Here is a 17555-nt window from a genome sequence, read left to right on the forward strand (position 1 = left end):
CTTATACAAATAGACATGTACATACCTGTATATTCCCCCTTTTTCATAAGCAAATGGAAGCATGCTATAGATGCGAACTAGACCCTGCTTGTTCTAACTTAAAGTTTTGCTGCTAATTGTCCAAAAATTGATATATAACCTCCATGCAAGATGACTCGGGTGTTAGAACTATCAGACAGGGAATGTAAAGTACCTGTGTTAAAGGTTCTAGTAGAAAAGATGGACAACATGCATAAACAGATGGGGAATTTCAATAGAGAAGAAAACTATAAGAAGGAGTCAAATGGAAATGCTAGAAATAAAAATCACAGTAATAGACACAAAAAATGCTTTTGATGCGTTCAACACTAGACCTGACACAGCTGAAGAAAGAATTGGTGAACTTGAAGTTAGGTCAATAGAATTTACCCAAACTGAAACACAAGGGGAGAAAAAGAATGAAACAAACAGATGAAAAAACAGGACAGAGGCTCAAGATCTCTGTGACAGTATCAAACGATCTAAACCCAATGAAATTCCCATCAAAATCCCAACATGGTTTTTCCATAGAACTTTTTAGAGCTGATCCCAAAACTCATATGGAAGAACAAAGGTCAAGAACAGCCAAGACAATTTTGAGGATGAGCAGGGTGGAGTAGGGACTCATAGTTCCAGACAGCAAGACTTTTTTCAAGCTATAGTCCTTGAGGCACTGACAAGGGTGCAAGGTTACATACACAGAGCAATGAACAGATAGAGAACCGAGAGGAGACCCATGCTCGTGTGCCCATCATGCGGAAATAGATGAACTTGGAGCCCTGCCTCACACCATACTCAAAAATAAATTTCAGGTGAGTTAAAAATCGTAAGGTGAAAATCAAAATGTTAAAGCTTTTAGCAAAGAATATCTCTGTGTCCTCAATATAATGAAGGTTTTCCTTAATAAGGGAAAACAAAAGCACAGACCATATGGGGAAAGATTGAAAATTAGACTTGTTAAAGCTAAAAGCTTCTATACAACAGAGGACAAGTAAAAAGTCAACGTATGGACGGGGAGAAGAAATTTGCAATGCATGTGGCTGCCTTGGTGCATGTAGAACATGGAGAACTCCGATCACAAGAATTCACAGAAACTGGCAAAAACATGAATAAGCAATTCACAGACGAGAAGGCCCCAAGGAAAAGATGCTTAACTGAGTGTTGCCAAGGTTGTGGGGCTGGGAAGCTCCTTACCCGGGAGTGGGTGGGAGTTTGCATTGGTACACGCACTCGGAAAGCAATTAGCAAGAAATTTGAAAATGTTTTATCTGTAGGAACCATTTTTAGAAACAGAACTTCTGAGTTATAGGGAATCTATATTTTGAATTTTGAAAGATATTGCCAAATTGCTTTCCAAAGAGACCGTATCAATTTATATGCCTGCCAACAGCATATGCAAGTGCCTTGCCAACACTGTGCATTATCAGGTTTTCCCGTTTTTGCCAATCTGATAGGTTGGTGTCTTATTGTTGCTTTAATTTGCCTTTCTTTAGTTAGGAGTGAGATTGGGCGTTCCCCCACCCCCAGCCCCAAACACACACATTGATTGCAAAATACACATATGGAAAAATGCATATGAATACACACATTCATTGCAAATTACACATACAGAAAAGTGCATAAAGCTTCTAATTTTACTTGTGTGCACACACACTAAACAGCCATCGCCCAGGTCAAAATAGAACATGACTAGCACCCCAAAGACCTTCCCATGCCCCCTCTGATCATAACTCCTTCCTCCCCCTACAGGTAACCACTATCTGGTGATAAGTATTTCTTTGCTTTTCATTCTGATTTTATCACCTAAATATGCACACCCAAATTATACAGTCTAGTTTTACCTGTCTGCTTTCCTACAGGTGGAACCAGACTGTACATATTCTTTTGTGCTGGGGCTTCCTTTGCCCACATTATGTTTGTGAGATTTATCCATTTGTCGCACAGGGGTTGGGTACCTTTTCATGTTTAAAAGTCATTTCAGATTCATTCTTTCCTCCCTCCCTTCCTTTCCCTCTCTCTCTCTCTTCTTTAAGAACTAAGAATACTTAATTTTTTCAGAGCAGGAAGATTGATTCTGACCCCTTGAATGTTCCCTTTGTGTTGTAAAATCTCCTCCAGTTTCTGGGGAGAAGAGTTAAGAAGGTGGGATGGGGGTGGGGAGTGTGAGCAACTGATGAAGCTGATGCTCAGGGCGGCCCCACAGCCGGAAGGAGACGAGGCAGCTTCATAGAGACAAGAATGTTCCAGGAGACCTGGACTCAGCGCAGGGTGTGCCCAACACAGCAAGGTGTAGGGACGCTGATGACAGAGGGGTCAGGGAAGGCTTCCTGGAGGAGGCGGCATTTGGCCTGGGCCTTTGCTGTGACCCTGCTTCTTCACCAAGGCCTCTTTCCCCAGCCCAAAGACAGAGGCTGCAGACTCCCTCACCCTGGATCATGTCTCCTTGGGAACGACTTACATTTGCTCATTCCCAGACGGGCTCTGAGGTCGATGTTAAAAAGTAAAGGCCACGGGCCTGTCTTGGCTCTTGGGAACTTTGTAGCAGCTTACCCACCGCCTTCCCCTTGCAGACATCTCTCTGGATTGCGACCTGCTCCGTGAGGACAGGCAGGACAGGAATTTTGTGGACAAGGTAGGTATCTCTGCCTGGGCACGGAAAGTGGGAGTGGAGCTGCTCTAGGCCAGGGAAGGAGGGGCGAGGACATGGCAGGTGTCCCCTGCCCCCCGGCTGATGCCAAGTGCAGGGGAGCCAAACAGGAACCAGCATGGCTGGGGATCTTCTTTCACCAGGAGGAAAATCATCAAGCATTTTCAGGCAGAGAGGCACCCAGCCCTGACACTCATAATCTAGGGCAGGGGTAGGCAAACTTTTTCTATAAAATCCACATAGGGGATATTTTAAGCTTTGGGAGCCCTGCTGTCTCAATTCTGCCACTGCAATGTGAAAGCAGCCACAGTCAATATATAAACTAATGGACGACTCGACTGTGTTCCAATAAAACTTTATTTACAAAACCAGGCGGTGGGCCAGATCTGGCCCACAGGCCATAATGTGCGGATGCCCCTGACCTGGGCGAAAAGGGAAATCTACCACGTGCGAAACTGTTGAAGAACTTTGGATTGAATGGTGGTGGCACTCATGTATTGACAGTTCAGAGGAGAAGGTCACGGTGGGTGGGTGAGCAAGGAAGACTTCCTAGGAGGAAGGACACTTGAGTAGGCTCTGAGGGACGCAGGAGGGAGGGCATTCGGGATGGAGGGCACAGCAGGAGCAGAGGCAGGGAGGGAGAAGTGGAGGAACGGGCATGCTGTGAGACTGCCTCTTGAGAAAGGGGACGCTGGCTGGAGTGAAAGACAGCTCTGTGGTTTGCACTTGAGAGTTTGGGCAATAGGGAGCCATTGAGGATTCTTGAGCAGGAGGTGCTTCTGTGGAAATGAGCCTATCCCTGCGGGGCGTGGTGAAGGGCCAGGAGCTTGCTGGGGAGGGAGGCACAGGCCTGGTCCGGGCGCCCATCACGGGCTGTGTTTTGCCATTGGCAGCGCCAGTGGGTCTGGGGGCCCAGTGGGCACGGTGCCATCTTGCTGGTGAACTGTGACCGCGACGATCTGAGTAGTGAGGACCGAGACAACTGTGACCGGCGTGTGCGCTGCCTGCAAGGTGAGGGGGCCGGGGCCGCCCGGGTCGCTGGGTGTTCAGGGTCACTGTGCCCACAGGGGTTCCAGCCCACAGGCGGAGCTCTGAAGCCAGAGCTCGGGGTCAGAGTTCCAGCCCCAAACTCGCCCTGATGCTCCTGAACACCCATCTCTGGCTGCAGCTGCCTCCCTCGTGCCCCCAGTGCCGGCGGGCACTGGCATTCCGGGGCAGAGACTCTGGAACAAGCGGCACCCCCATTCTGTCCCTCCAGGGGAGCGGAGGGTGCTGACACTGTTTGACCACCTGCTGTGCACCAGGCCCTTTCTCCAAATTCCCATTTAATCATTCTAGCAGGGGTTTGGGGGTCTCATTACCTCGTTTTAGAGACAAAATGTGGAAGCTCAGAGGTCAGGAGAGTCCCGAAGTGGCACAGCCAGTGTGCGTCCGATCCAGGCCTTGCCCTTCCAGCCCAAGGGCGGGCCCGTCCCCTGCACCGCTGGCCTGTTTCCGCTGTGCCGCCTTCCGCTAAGTCACGGGGGCAGCAGCCCCGTGGAGAACGAGGCAGCCGCATCCCGGGGCTGTGCCAGGTGCCGCCCTCGGGAGACGTCCCAGCCGCCTTCGGAAGCGGCGCCACGTGGAGACGAGAGCCCGAGGCGCGGGGAGGGAGGGGCTGGCGTGGGCGTCACAGGGAGCGATGCCGGGACGGAGACTCGGACCCTCCCCTGCGTGCGGCCAGGTGGCCTTGACCCCGCACACACCTCTGAGCACCTGTCCTGTGCCGGGACCGGCTGGCTGTGCCACAGGCCACGTCTCTCTGGGCAGACGAGGGGACATGGGCCCAGGGGAGGGCTTGAGGTCGCTGAACACATCGCACGCGTACGGGCGTGTTCGTGGTCTGCTCTCGGTGGTTTCCAGTGTGTTCGCAGAGCTGGCTGGGACACCGCCCGCCGGCGTCCACGGCCGAGTCTCCGCCCGCTGTCTCGCTCCACAGACCTGGAAGACATGTCGGTCATGGTCCTGCGGACCCAGGGCCCCGCCGCCCTCTTCGACGACCACAGGCTCGTCCTCCACACCTCCAGCCACGACGCTGAGCGGGCGCGGGTCTTCCACGTCTGCGGTGAGTGCACGCCGACTCCCTTCCAGCCTGCGCCTCTGCCAGGCCCGCCAGGAGCTTCGTCCTCCTGCCGTGGGTTTGTGGGCAGGGTCTCCTCGGGCCCCAGAGACTCCTTTAGGGTGACACTAAGAACAGCCAGCAGTGGGGGCTTCAGAACCGATCAGCTAGAGTCCCAGCACGGGGCCTGGCCCGACGTCGTTTTATGGGATGGGTGTATTTTAGTTTCGTTATTATTATTATTATGTTTTTTTTTTTTAGAGACAGGGTCTTGCTCTGTTGCCTGGGTTGGAGTGCCGTGGCGTCAGCCTAGCTCACAGCAACCTCAAACTCCTGGGCTCAAGCGATCCCCCTGTCTCGGCCTCCCGAGTAGCTGGGACTACAGGCATGCGCCACCATGCCCGGCAGATTTTTCTATTTTTAGTAGAGATGGTGGTCTCGCTCTTGGTCAGGCCGGTCTTGAACTGCTGACCTCAAGCAGTCGTCCCACCTCGGCCTCCCAGAGTGCTAGGATTATAGGCGTAAACCACCATACCTGGCCTGAATATATTTTTAAAATATATTTTAAGCATGCTTAGAAATTCTCATTATCAAAAATTTCAAACATCCACAAAAAAGAGCAATGTGATGGACCCCCATGCCTGTCACTCAGAGTCAACAGTCATCACCGTGTGGTCTGTGGCCCTCATCTATCCCTTTTTGTTTGCTGGAGCCTCGTAAAGCCAGCCCCAGGCACACAGATTTCGCCCTGACACAAATCAGTTTGCATCTCCAGGAAAAAAAAAAAAAGCTGTTTTATGATAGCCACGGTGCCATAATCACAGCAAATACAAGGTCTAAATGCTTTTGAAAACTAAAAATGTATGCAAGTAATAAGATGCTCATTTTTAAAACAATCAGACAACATATAAAAGTGTAGAAAGAAAAATGCAAGAGTTCTCCGCCTCTGCCCCTAAATCTGACCGTTAAAGCGTGTTCACTGTTGACAGTCTGGCCTGTGCTCGTCCTCCTCCAGCCCACGTGCACGCGAGTCTGCGTCTGTGCGCACGTCCTGCTTTCCCACCTGCTCCTTTCCCCGAGTCATTATCCTGCACATCTTCCCCAGCCGCGGCCGTTCCAAAGCACGCGGTGCTCAGTTCTCTGGACGTGCGGCGGTTTGCAGGGTTTTGGTTTTGCGACACTTGCAGGTTCCTTGTGGTCAGGGGCCTGCCTTACGGCCGGGCCCCAAGTCTAGGGCCACGCCGCGCAGGCGCACTGCGGGTGCTCGGGAGATACTTGCCGAATGAATGAGCAGCGGCGAACGCCCTTGTGCAGATGTATTTTGTGAATTTGTACGTGTGTTTTCGTAGGGAAGACGCCTGGCAGTGGGATTGCTGGGCTAGAGGCAAACATTGCTTTGTTGATGCCACCCAATTGCCCTCTGAAAGCCCCAAATCATGGACAGGAACGCCCTTCCCGGAGCGGCGCCCACACCGGGTGTCACCGTCCTCCTCTCCCCCCTGCTCCCTGCGCCCGCCCGGAGTCACGACCCCCCCTCCCCTCCCCTCCCCCGCAGGTCCTGAGGACTCGTGCGAGGCCTACAGGCACGTGCTGGGCCAAGACAAGGTGTCCTACGAGGTGCCCCGCTACCACGGGGACGAGGAGCGCTTCTACGTGGAGGGCCTCTCCTTCCCTGACGCCGGCTTCACGGGGCTCCTCTCCTTCCACGTCACCCTGCTGGACGACTCCAATGAGGTAGGGGCGGAGGGGTTAAACAGGGCCCGTTCCTGGCAGACAGGGCTCCCGCTGGTAAGAAAGACCCCAGACTTCTCGAACGCCCTGCTGCCCATCACCGTCTTGCAGAGAAGCAAGGGGCTCTCTTAAAGGCCAGGATGGTGGGATCAGAACTCCCACCCGGGCCTCTGGACTCCGAGTCCAGTGCTCTTCCCCCCCGGTGCACCCCTGCAGCATTTCTCCGAGTCCCCGATCTTCACCGACACCGTGGTGTTCCGAGTGGCACCCTGGATCATGACGCCCAGCACCCAGCCGCCCCTGGAGGTGTACGTGTGCAGGTGAGTCTGGGGCGGCGGGTGTCCTCACCCAGGTGGCCCCTCCGGCCCCCGGGCCCCGGCCCCGTCCTGAGCCGCTCTCCCCGGGCTGGCCCGCAGCGTGAGGAACAACACGTGTTTCGTGGACGCGGTGGCGGAGCTGGCCAGGAAGGCCGGCTGCAAGCTGACCATCTGCCCGCAGGACGAGAATCGCAACGACCGCTGGATCCAGGTAACCGCGGCTGGCGGGCAGGCCCGGGCAGGACGGCCCCACTGGGGGATGCCCAGAACGACCCAGGAGGACCAGGTGCTCCCGGGTACTGGCTGCTCCTTCTAATTCAAGACCTGGAGGCCTCACTCCAGAACTTCCTGGAGACCCAGGCACACGCTGACGCCGGAGTCAACTCGTGTTTACCCCCAGATCTGGGCTGGGCCTATCGGGGGGCGGGTGTGGGGCACACTCCCTGCCCTCAACAGCCAGACCAGGGGTTCTCGATGAGAGGCAGTTTGGTCCCTCAGGGGACATTCGGCAGTGTCTGGGGACGTTTTGGGTTATCACGCTGGGGGTGTTAGTGCTGCTGGCCCTCAGCGGGCAGAGTTCGGGGGTGCCACTAAACCTCCAGCAACGTGCAGGACAAACCCCCCAACAATGGATCATCCGGTCCAACATGTCAGCAGTGTCGAAGCTAAGGAGTTCCATTGTGGTTGATGATTGCTAAAAAAATCCCCACTCCCACGATCTAGGGTGCTTGGGCGTGGCCCGCATGGCACCGCAGGGCTTGCGGGAGGCAGCATCACCTCTTCCTGGGGAACCAGTGGGGACTGGGAGGGAGGGCCGCTGAGCTGGACAGGATGCGGCAGATGGGCGCGTGATGATTGCTGCCACTTGCTAAGCATTGGCTGCAGCCCACATGTGACATCATTGCGTCTTCCCGGCAATCCCTGTGGGTACCCCCGTAATGAAGGGGCTCTCGGGGAGCAGGCCGAGGCCACAGAGATGGTAAAGGCAGTGCCGGGACCAAGCTCCCAATAGCCAGGCTGCACAGAGTGGTGGTCCTGGCAGAGGACCGGCACGTGCAAAGGCCCGGGGGTAGGGGGCATGAGAGAGACCCTTGTGTGTTCTCTTTGGCCAGGGCAATGGCTCTGGGAAGGGAAAGGGTTAAGGCAGGAGACTTGAATGCCAAGCTAAGGAGCTTTCATGCTGGCTAGAGGTGAGTCCAGTGAGGGGGGGGGTGGTTTGGGCAGGATTCTGGAGCAGGAGGGGCTGGGTTTAGATCCTGGCTGTGCTATTGACTAGCTGTGAGCCCTTGGACAAATAACTAGACCTCTCTGTTCCTCCTTTTCTTTATCTGTCACATGGGACATGTGACAGATGCCCATGCATCTTGCCCATGCATAGGAATATCATGAGGATTAAGGGAGTTAATATTCATAAAGAGCTTAGGGCAGGGCCAGACACATAGCGGTGAACTTATCTTTGGATATGTTCATTGGTGCGGCCAACTTTGCCTCCGGAACCAGAGTGGAGCGTGTTTATGGGTTGAGGAGGAGACACGTCTCTACCCGACCCCCAGATCCCCTGGGCCCTGCCCAGCTCAGGCCGCCCCGAGGCCGTCTCTGTATCGACCCGGCCCTGGCCCAGCACACACGGCAACATCCCCAAGGTCATGTCCATGTGCTCATTCACTCCTGGCCTGTGTCTTGCTGCGTGTCCCGGGGCAAATGCACACCCTCTCTGGGCCTCCAGGTGCTACACCAGTCAGCAGGCATCCTGATGCCAGTCCTCTGTCCCACCTCCGGGGACAAAACAGGCCTGAGACCGAGAACTCACGCGCGCGGTCTTCCCCGGGGGCTCCGTGCCGAGCAGCAGGGGCGGCTGTGGCCGCGCTCAGCCGGGTCTCTCCCCCCCTTCCCAGGACGAGATGGAGCTGGGCTACATCCAGGCGCCACACAAGACCTTCCCGGTGGTCTTCGACTCCCCGCGGAACGGGGAGCTGCAGGACTTCCCCTACAAGAGGATCCTGGTGAGCGGTCCCCGGCCGCGCCCGCTCCCGAGAGCCCAGGGGCCTTGCCCCAGACCCGCCGGGGTCAGCCCTGGGAACCTTGTTCTTTCGGGACGAGAGTAGGGTGGCCAGGTAAAACACAGGAGATGCCAGCTAAGCTTGAATTTCAGGTAAGCAACCGGTACGTTTTTGGTGTAAGTTTGGCCCAAATATCCCACGGGACATACTTACACACACACAAAAATGTGTCGTTTATCTGAAGTTCAAGTTTAACTGGACGTCTTGCATTGCTGTTTACCAAACCTGGCCCAGATGGGAGAGGCAGCAGGATGGTGCGGCTATTAAGAACACAGGCTTTTGGGTCAGAGCCACCCAGCTCTGTCACTTACATGCTGTGTGATGTCGCATGAGTGTCTTCCCCTCTCTGAGCCTCCGTTTCCCGACCACTGAAAATGGTGTTGTAGCCCCAGGCTCCCGGGTGTCCGAGCAGCCTCTCACTGTCACACTGATGTCCGGAGGGAGCACGCACCACTGCCAGCCGGTGTCGCCATTGGTGATAAAAAGGGTGACAGTGACGGTGACGGTTGTTGACCAGGACCCCCTTGAGGAAAGAGGGGCGACTTCTTTGGTGCCACAGAGAACAGGAGACCCTTCTGCCCGCCCGCTGACGCACGGGCGTTAGGAGCCCTTGCCTGGCGGCCGCGTTGCCCAAGTTCCTTCCGGGAGATGCCCCGGGCAGGTCCCCTTTCCAGAGTTTAAAGACCGAGGCTCAGGGGGCCAGCACCAGCCTCCTGGTCCCCAAGCACGGGCCGCTGGAGCTGGCACCTGCCCTGGGGCTGGACGTGGCAGGAGGCCGTGCCGCGTAAGGAGATGGCGTGGCCGGGGCTCCACGTCCAGTGGGGTGTGCGGGGACAACCGGAGCCTTCCCGTGACCCTGGGGCTGACGCTGCCCTGACAAGGCAGCAGGGCCCCGGGACCCGAGCATTCCCGCCGTGGCCCCTGCGTGCGCAGGAAGGGTCGACGGGGTCAGAGCCCCCCAGCCCTGTCTCTGACTCAGTATTTCCATCTGAAGAATGGGCGGCAACTCCCAGCCCGGCGTTCAGGAGTGCAGAGCCCAGCAAGCTGTTCACACCCTCCCTGGCACCCTCCGCCCCTCGCGACACAGTTTCCCTCTCCAGGGTCCGGACTTTGGTTACGTGACTCGGGAGCCACAGGACAGGTCTGTGAGCGGCCTGGACTCCTTCGGGAACCTGGAGGTCAGCCCCCCGGTGGCGGCCAATGGGAAGGAGTACCCCCTGGGGCGGATCCTCATCGGGGGCAACCTGCCGGGGTGAGAGGGGGGTGAGGAGGCTGGGGGGTGGTGGTGGCAGGGGGAGGGGGAGGGACCATCCTACCCCTTGAAGAGAACTGGGAAGAAGAAGTGATGCAACTGTAGTCCTGGATGCGGTGGGGGTGGTGGGCTGCTCACCAAACGCCGTCCACTCTTCCCTCGGGAAGTTTGCAAAGGCGGAGAGAGCAGGGCCCTAAAGATCCTTTGGTCCAACCCTTTCATTTGACAAGTGGGCCCAGGGAGGGTGAGTGAGCTACACAGAAGGCAAACTTAGGACTGGACTCAGGTCATCTGATTCTGGAGATAAATAGATGATGCTAGTAACAGAGCCCATCCGTTCATAGTAATAGAAGAAAATGTTTCCATTCTCAACAGTCCTGGGAGAAAAATGCATTTAATTCATCAAAGCTTTTTCTTAATACCATGTAAATGACTAATATCAGATCTTTTCCAGAGAACAGAAGGGGGGTGTAAGACATAGACATTGAGACAACCCAGTTAGCTGTTAGGACAGTCTTGGGATCAAATAATAAATGAATCCAGAGTCAAACTTGGAGGGGATTAATGGCCCTCAAATACATGATCCCTTGGAAATAGGAAGTTGGGGCCATGCCATTAGAGATCTTTTCATAAGGATTGAAATCAGTCTCTTAGAGGACATGGGAATAGGGTGTGAGGGTGGCTCTGAGGGTTCTCCTGGGTGTTGGGACCTGGTGGGTCATTGCCCCCGTGGGATTGACCTGTCCCGAGTCTGCTCCATCCAGAAGTCACCCTGAGTGGAATTTCAAATATACATATTCGTGGTCTTTCCTGCTTACAAAAGCAATGCATATGTATTTTTTTAAATCAGATATTGCAGAAACCTTGAACTCTTGTCACTCCCTCTCTGCACAGAATTTTTTTTAGGTAAGCGTTTTTTTGTCTTTTTAACCCCATGGGCCCAGGTCGAGAGGCCGCAGGGTCACCCAGGTGGTGCGGGACTTCCTCCACGCCCAGAAGGTGCAGCCCCCCATTGAGCTGTTTGTGGACTGGCTGGCCGTGGGCCACGTGGATGAGTTCCTGTGCTTCGTCCCTGCTCCCGATGGGAAGGTAAGGGCTTGGGTGACAAGCCTTTCCTCCGCGTCTGGGGCCTGGGCTGAGCTCCAGGGGGCCACGCCAGGGCAGGGGGCTCAGGCGGGTCTGTTCTCTGCACGCAGGGCTTCCGGATGCTCCTGGCCAGCCCCGGCACCTGCTTCAAGCTCTTCCAGGAAAAGCAGAAGTGGGGCCACGGCAGGGCCCTCCTGTTCCAGGGGGTCGTTGGTAGGTGACAGCGCCGTGACCCTCATCACGGCTTGCCTGCCCCTCGCCCAAATTAAGCTGTATCATGGCTCAGGGAGGGATGACAAAGTTTAAAGCAGGGCTGTGCCCCCAAATTCAGGACCCTTCCTCCTGCCCCTGCGCACCTCGCTTCACCAGCCACCGCCACCATGGTTGGGGTGGAGCTGCGGCAGGGCGGTGGGCAGTGGGCGGTGGCCAGAGTGGGGACACGGTGGCTTTTCGGCATGTGACCATTGCAGTGGCACCATGGAGTCTGGTGTTTAAGGTTCTGCAGTCACTGTCTTGGAATCCTCATAATTTGGGTTTTGAAAGTGAAATCTGATGGGTCAATGAAGTGTGTGCAGGTGCCTGGAACTTCTGCTCCTGAACAGTCCCGTCTCCTGGCCTTCCAGCCTCCTGGCCTCCTGGCCTCCCTGGGATGGGTTCTCTGCCATCCACTCCACGGCCCCTGGAGCCCAGGGCCAGGCTTCCCCGTCTCTGTCACTGGCCAGAGAGGCTGCAGCCCTCTGCCCCAGCAGAGGTGGGGTTGGGCACACGCACCCCTCGGCATCTCAGGGTGGGCCCAGCAGCAGTTGTCCCTGCAGGGCATTTGGTGGGCACTCGGTGGCGGCGAGCCTCTTGCCCACCCTTGCTCGGGCACCCAGCACATCCGGGTGCGGAGGCTGCGGCCCCCTGGAGGTCACCGGTTCCCCATGGCTTGGGGCTGTGGGCCTGTGGGAAGAGGCGAAGCCTGGCTCTCTGCCCTGCCCTACACCGGGCACAGCACGCGGGTCTCATGCCAAGGAGGCCTGGCCACCCTCCCGCCACCTGTAGGCTGTGAGCATGCACCATGTCTCAGGCAGGGCTTGTCCTACCCCACACGAGTCCTGTGCCCAACGGAGGAGGGCGATGTCAAATAGCAAATTAAACACACCATGACAGGTCGAGAGGCAGACAACACGGGGGAAAGAAACAGCTTCATATTGTCGTACCTTAAATGGTCCTTTTTTCCTGCTTTTGGAACAAGCGGCCCTGGTGTTCTCTTTGCACCGGAGGAATTGTGGTAGGGAGAGTGGCGGAGCTGCAGGCTGCAGGCGGCCTTGCTAGGACGGGTCTCTGATCCACCGCCTTGCCGTCCCCAGACCGCACGAATCCCAGAGCACCCTTCCTCTCTCGCCCGCCCCAGGGGTCTCAGGGCAGAGACACTCTAGCCTGTGGGATGGTGGATTTTCTTGGTCCTGTGGCCTCTCGGGAGGTGGATGGTGCCCTGCACGAGACCTGCCCTGGAGAGAACAGCGTCTGCGGATCTCGGACGCTCCCGTCCCATTGTTCTGTTTGCTGGGGCTTCTTTCTAGCACAACACGGGAGCCCGGGCAGCAAAGTGGAAGAGAGAGCATCTCCCCCAGCCTTGTTGCTGCTAAAGGGACACGACTAGACTCCTTTGAACCCAGACTAAGCCTTAAAAACCCTCAAATCCAAATTAGGTGCTGGGGCTGGGAGGGGAGGGGAGGGGAGGGGAGGGGAGGCCGCTTTTGTCTTTCCTGGGAGAAGCACGTTTACCACGCGAGGCCAACCTGCCCGACGGGGGGATGGGAATGCACAGATGCCAGGACACAAGCAGCTGCCACACCCTCCAGAACTGACACTCGGGCAGTGATCGTGGCCTCGTACAGACATGGAAGCCAGCGCACTTATTAGGCACCTAGGTGTGCCAGGCCTGTGCTGTGTGCATCATGCACACTATCCCATTTGATCCTCACGAGAGCTCTGGGGTGACTGTCACCCCCCTTCAGAGCCAGGAATGTGAAGCTCAGAGAGCGGAAGTTGCTGGCCCCGAGGCCTTAGCCAGAATGCAGTGGAGCTGGGGCTGGCCCCCAGCTGTCTGGGGGAGGGGGTTTGAACCTACAGCTGTGCAGGCGGGTCCAGGGAGCCTCCCCTCTCCCTTGGTTAAGGCTTGAGGCCCTTTGTGAGCACCGGGCTTGGGTTCGAATCACAAGCCCCCCCATATCCTAGCTGTGTGACCTACAGCAAGTCATCTGACCTCTCCAAGCCTCAGTCTGCTTAGCTGTGAAGTGGGGACAATGGCGATACCTTGGGTCGCGGTGCGGGTTGAGTCGCTGGGTGCAGTACTCGGGGCCCGCTCACGGTAAGTGCTTGCTAAATGGCAGCCGTGAGGCTGTGAGCCGGCGGCCCTAAGCTCTCTTCCCTGTCCAGCCCCGTGTCCACGGGTCCCCCAGGAGGCAGGCGGGAGAGCCAAGCCAAGCCCCCTCCTTGCCATACAGTCACCCCTGGAGGGCAGGGGCAGGGCCTGATGATTCAAATCCCACAACTGGGCGTTCGCTGCCCAGCCGACCTGTAAAGGCTGGCCCTGGCCCAGCCCCCACTCGCCAAAGGAGGAAGATGCCTCACCCGGTGCCCTGGGGCGGTTGTAAGTTTCCAATTAAAGGCATCACCACTTCCAGTGAACTCGAAGGTCTAAAGTTCACTGCACTTGGCAACCGGGGCCTCCCACTCCTCGCACCCCAAGGCTTGCACGGGGCCAGCTGAGCTCCGACACGTGGGTGCAGGGAAGTCAGCTGCTGACTCGGCAGGACCAGCCGCTGTGAACTTGGCCTCCCGTGGGCGCCGTTCCCACCCTTCCCTTGCCGTCTCTGCCCTTCGCAGGCGACGAGCGGGTCCAGACCGTGTCCATCAACCAGGTGCTCTCCAACGAAGGCCTCATCCGCTTTAATAAGTTTGTGCAGGTACGCGGGCTGTGAGTGGCGGTGGGCAGGCTCGGGGCGGGGCTGGGACACCTGAGTCTGGGGCCCATGGTTCCTGAAAGCTCAGGTTGGAACAGGCCTGGACGGAGGGGCTCCGGCCCGTCCTTTGACCCGAGAGAAGGGAGGGGGCCAGTCAGGTGCATGTGAGGACAAGCATTCCAGGCAGAGGGAACAGCACGAGCGATGGCCCCGAGTTGGAACGAACAGGCCCAGAGCGTTTGAGGCTGAGGCTCGAGGCCAGCGTGGAGTAAGGAGAGGCCAGGTGATGTCATGCGAGGCCTGCAGGGCATGGCTAGGGCCTTGGCCGTGACTCTGAGTGGGATTCGAAGCCATTAGGGGATGTGAGCAGGACCCGATCTGACTTATGCTTCAAAAGATCTCTCTGCTGTGACAGGCGACAGTGGATCCCACAGGAAGCACATGGTAACTCAAGCCGGGTAACCGTTTAACAAAGAGTTTAACAAAGGGAATATTTGCAAAGGTGCAGGCAGGGTTTGAGGACATCAGCGAGGGACGGTGCACTGTCCCCAGGCCAGGAAAGGTGGGGCGCTGTTAGGGAGGGGAGCTGTTGCCGGGGCCTGCAGAGGCCTCTATGACAAGGGGCTGCGAGACAGGCGCTGTGACTGTCACAGCCAACCAGTGACGTGGCAGGGAGATAGATGACGGACAGACACCCCGGCTGCCCCCTCCTGCTCTGCCACCCACAGTCTCCTGCTGTGCCCCTGGTGGCTGAGCCCAGCGAGAAGCCACAGGGCACAGAGCCCTGACTCCTAGGGATCCGCGGCCCCGGGCACAGGGCAGAGGAGGAGAGTGTCCCCAAAGGGCACTCGGAGGGTTTCCAGCAGAGGGGCCGAGTGAGTCCCAGCCCTCCAAGAAGCAAATGCCAAGATGGGGCTTTGACACGTAAGGGTTTCATTAATGAGAATGCCCGTGCGGGGACGTAGGGAGGACGCGAGAGAGGACCGGGGACGCGGGGGAGGAGCGGGAAGGAAGGCTGAGTGGATGCCTCCTGCGCTGCCGTGCAGCCCGGGGAACGTTCCGCAGGGCCGTGGGGCATCCCATAGGCCGAAGTCAACCACTGGAGGAGCCCCCTGTCCCCCGAAACGGGTCCGCCTTAGTGCGCTTGTCACGCTCAGCCACTGGCTGGGAGCAGCGGGTGAGAGGGGTGACCTCAAACCCAGGGAGGGTCTCAGAGCCGGCGGCTAGAGCCCTTGCCAGCGGCACTCCCGAGCTGAAGGTGCACAGGGGGCACTCCCGTGGGACCGAGCGGAGGCCCTGGCAGCCAGCCTGCCTTCGGACCAGGAGGGAGGCGGGCAGGGTGGGGACGGATTTTAAAGGTAGTGCCCACAGGACTTGCCGGTGGGTTGGGTCTGGAGCGAGGAACGGAGACATCGAGGACGGTGGCAAGGCTTGTGGCCCCAAGAGCTGGGTGAACAGGGCAGCGACATTCACGGAGCTGAAGGACCATGGGGCAGGAGCAGGTTGGGGGTAGAAATCACAGGTTCATCTCTGGACACGTCACGTTTGCTGTGCCTATAGACATCCAAAGAAAGATGCAAAGGTGGCGGCTATACTTGCAAGTCGAAGCTCGGGAAAGAGATTTAGGCTTCGCAAAGAGGTTGGGAGCTGTCGGTATATACAGGGTGTTTTATTTTCTATTTTTGTTTGTTTAATTTGAGGCAGGGTCTCACTGTCGCTCAGGCTGGAGTGCAGTGGTGCGATCGTAGCTCACTGCAGCCTAAAACTCCCGGCCTCGAGGGATCCTCCCGCCTCAGCCTCCAAAGTAGCTGGGACTAAGGGCACACACCACCACACCCAGCCAATTTATCTTTTGTAGAGATGGGGTCTTGCTGTCTTGTCCAGGCTGATCTCCTACTCTTGGCCTTAAGCGATCCTCCTGCCTCAGCCTCCCAACATGCTGGGATTATAGGCATGAACCACCTCGCCTGGCCCATAGATGGTGTTTTAAACCATGAGATGGAAAGAGATCCCTTAAGGAATAAGGGCTCTAGAGAAGAAGGTCAAGGGTGGAACACTCCGGAACACTCTCATTTTAGCCCTGCTGGTGGGATAGGGTTGCGAGGGCAGGACGCAGGGCAGGCCGGCATGCTGTGAGGAAGGAGAGCAAAGACAAGGCTTGCGTGGACAGTTGACTACGGGCACTCGGCCATCCACCTCTCCTCACCCAGACGCGAGCCCTTGGGTGTCCCCCACACACACTGACAAGGCCTCCCCAACTCCCCTCCCCCCAGAGCTGCATCGACTGGAACCGCGAGGTGCTCAAGCGGGAGCTGGGCCTGGCGGAGCGCGACATCATCGACATTCCGCAGCTGTTCAAGACCGAGAGGAGAAAGGCAGTGGCCTTCTTCCCTGACTTGGTGAGGCCCCCACGCCCATGACTTAGGGTTTCATCAAATCAGGCTGCAAGCCTCCAGTCCCCAAAGCAGCAAGACATTTGGTCGCAGTCACATTTAGGATTGTGGTAGCTGGTGGAAGCTCCCTGGCCAAGGCCTGCTCAAGGGCCGTCGGGGAAGGGGCCCCCTTGACGTTCGTGGAGCGAATGAATGATTGCAGGGAGCCACGAGTACAAAGCACGTGGCATCAGCTGGGAACTCCGGCGTCCGTTCTGCTACCTTGCTCTAGGCTCAGGGCTGCTCATCCGTCCCACATGTATTTAGGGTGTCGTGTGCGAGAGGCAGAGAGGATAAGGGTGGTCCCTGCTCTCAAGGAACTTTCCGTCTGATCCGTTGAGAGGGAGGCTCTCCACCTCTCTGAGGACATGTCCCAGTGATCCATTTTGCATGATAAAAGGATGTGGCGGTTTGGAGGTGGGACAAAGTATTAATACTTCCAGCCTGAGAAGGAGGACTGGAGATCCAGGAAGGCTTCATGGAAGAAGTGGCCTTTGGCTGAGCCAAGAGGACTTTGCCTCTGTTCCCCCTAAGTCTTGAGCTTGCGTTTGAAGCCCCGGCCCCAGAGGTCCTGATTCAGCAGGTCTGAGGTGGGGCCCCAGGCACTGCTGCCCCGCTGACGAGCGCCCGGGCAGTGCTGACGCTGCCCTTCCGAGGAACACAGTTTGGGTAGCTCTGGTATGGGTCACTCGGGCCCCTCCCCCGCTATGCCCTAGAACTCAACTCACCTGTGGTCAGAGCCTTGTGGGGAGCCTGTCCACACCACCATTGCTTCACCCCACTTTCCCTTCTCCTTCCCCTTTCTGGCTTTTTGCCATCGACTTGCAAAGCCTCTTGTCCCTCCCCTTCCTTCCTGCGTGTTTGAGGTCGTCTTGCACTTGTGTTTGTGCCACAGGAGCTTGTGCAATGGGTTAGGTTCTTGTGTGTGCAAGAGACAGAGGCCCACCCACGCTGGCTTCAGCC

General features: G+C 57.1%; 1 protein-coding gene across 1 annotated transcript in view; it reads left to right on the plus strand.

Moving 5' to 3' along the window:
* The window catches only part of PADI3 (peptidyl arginine deiminase 3), a 30864-nt gene that overhangs the window by 11388 nt on the left and 1921 nt on the right, over window positions 1–17555 (plus strand). Inside the window, exons 4-15 of the mRNA XM_075994479.1 lie at window positions 2589–2650; window positions 3559–3676; window positions 4644–4769; window positions 6319–6497; window positions 6711–6814; window positions 6911–7022; window positions 8707–8814; window positions 9972–10123; window positions 11068–11212; window positions 11320–11422; window positions 14084–14163; window positions 16434–16559. Coding sequence (XP_075850594.1) covers window positions 2589–2650; window positions 3559–3676; window positions 4644–4769; window positions 6319–6497; window positions 6711–6814; window positions 6911–7022; window positions 8707–8814; window positions 9972–10123; window positions 11068–11212; window positions 11320–11422; window positions 14084–14163; window positions 16434–16559 — 1415 coding nt within the window. The remainder of the gene's footprint in view (window positions 1–2588; window positions 2651–3558; window positions 3677–4643; window positions 4770–6318; window positions 6498–6710; window positions 6815–6910; window positions 7023–8706; window positions 8815–9971; window positions 10124–11067; window positions 11213–11319; window positions 11423–14083; window positions 14164–16433; window positions 16560–17555) is intronic.

This window comes from Microcebus murinus, chromosome 2 (genome assembly GCF_040939455.1).
Source record: "Microcebus murinus isolate Inina chromosome 2, M.murinus_Inina_mat1.0, whole genome shotgun sequence".
NCBI lineage: Eukaryota > Metazoa > Chordata > Mammalia > Primates > Cheirogaleidae > Microcebus > Microcebus murinus.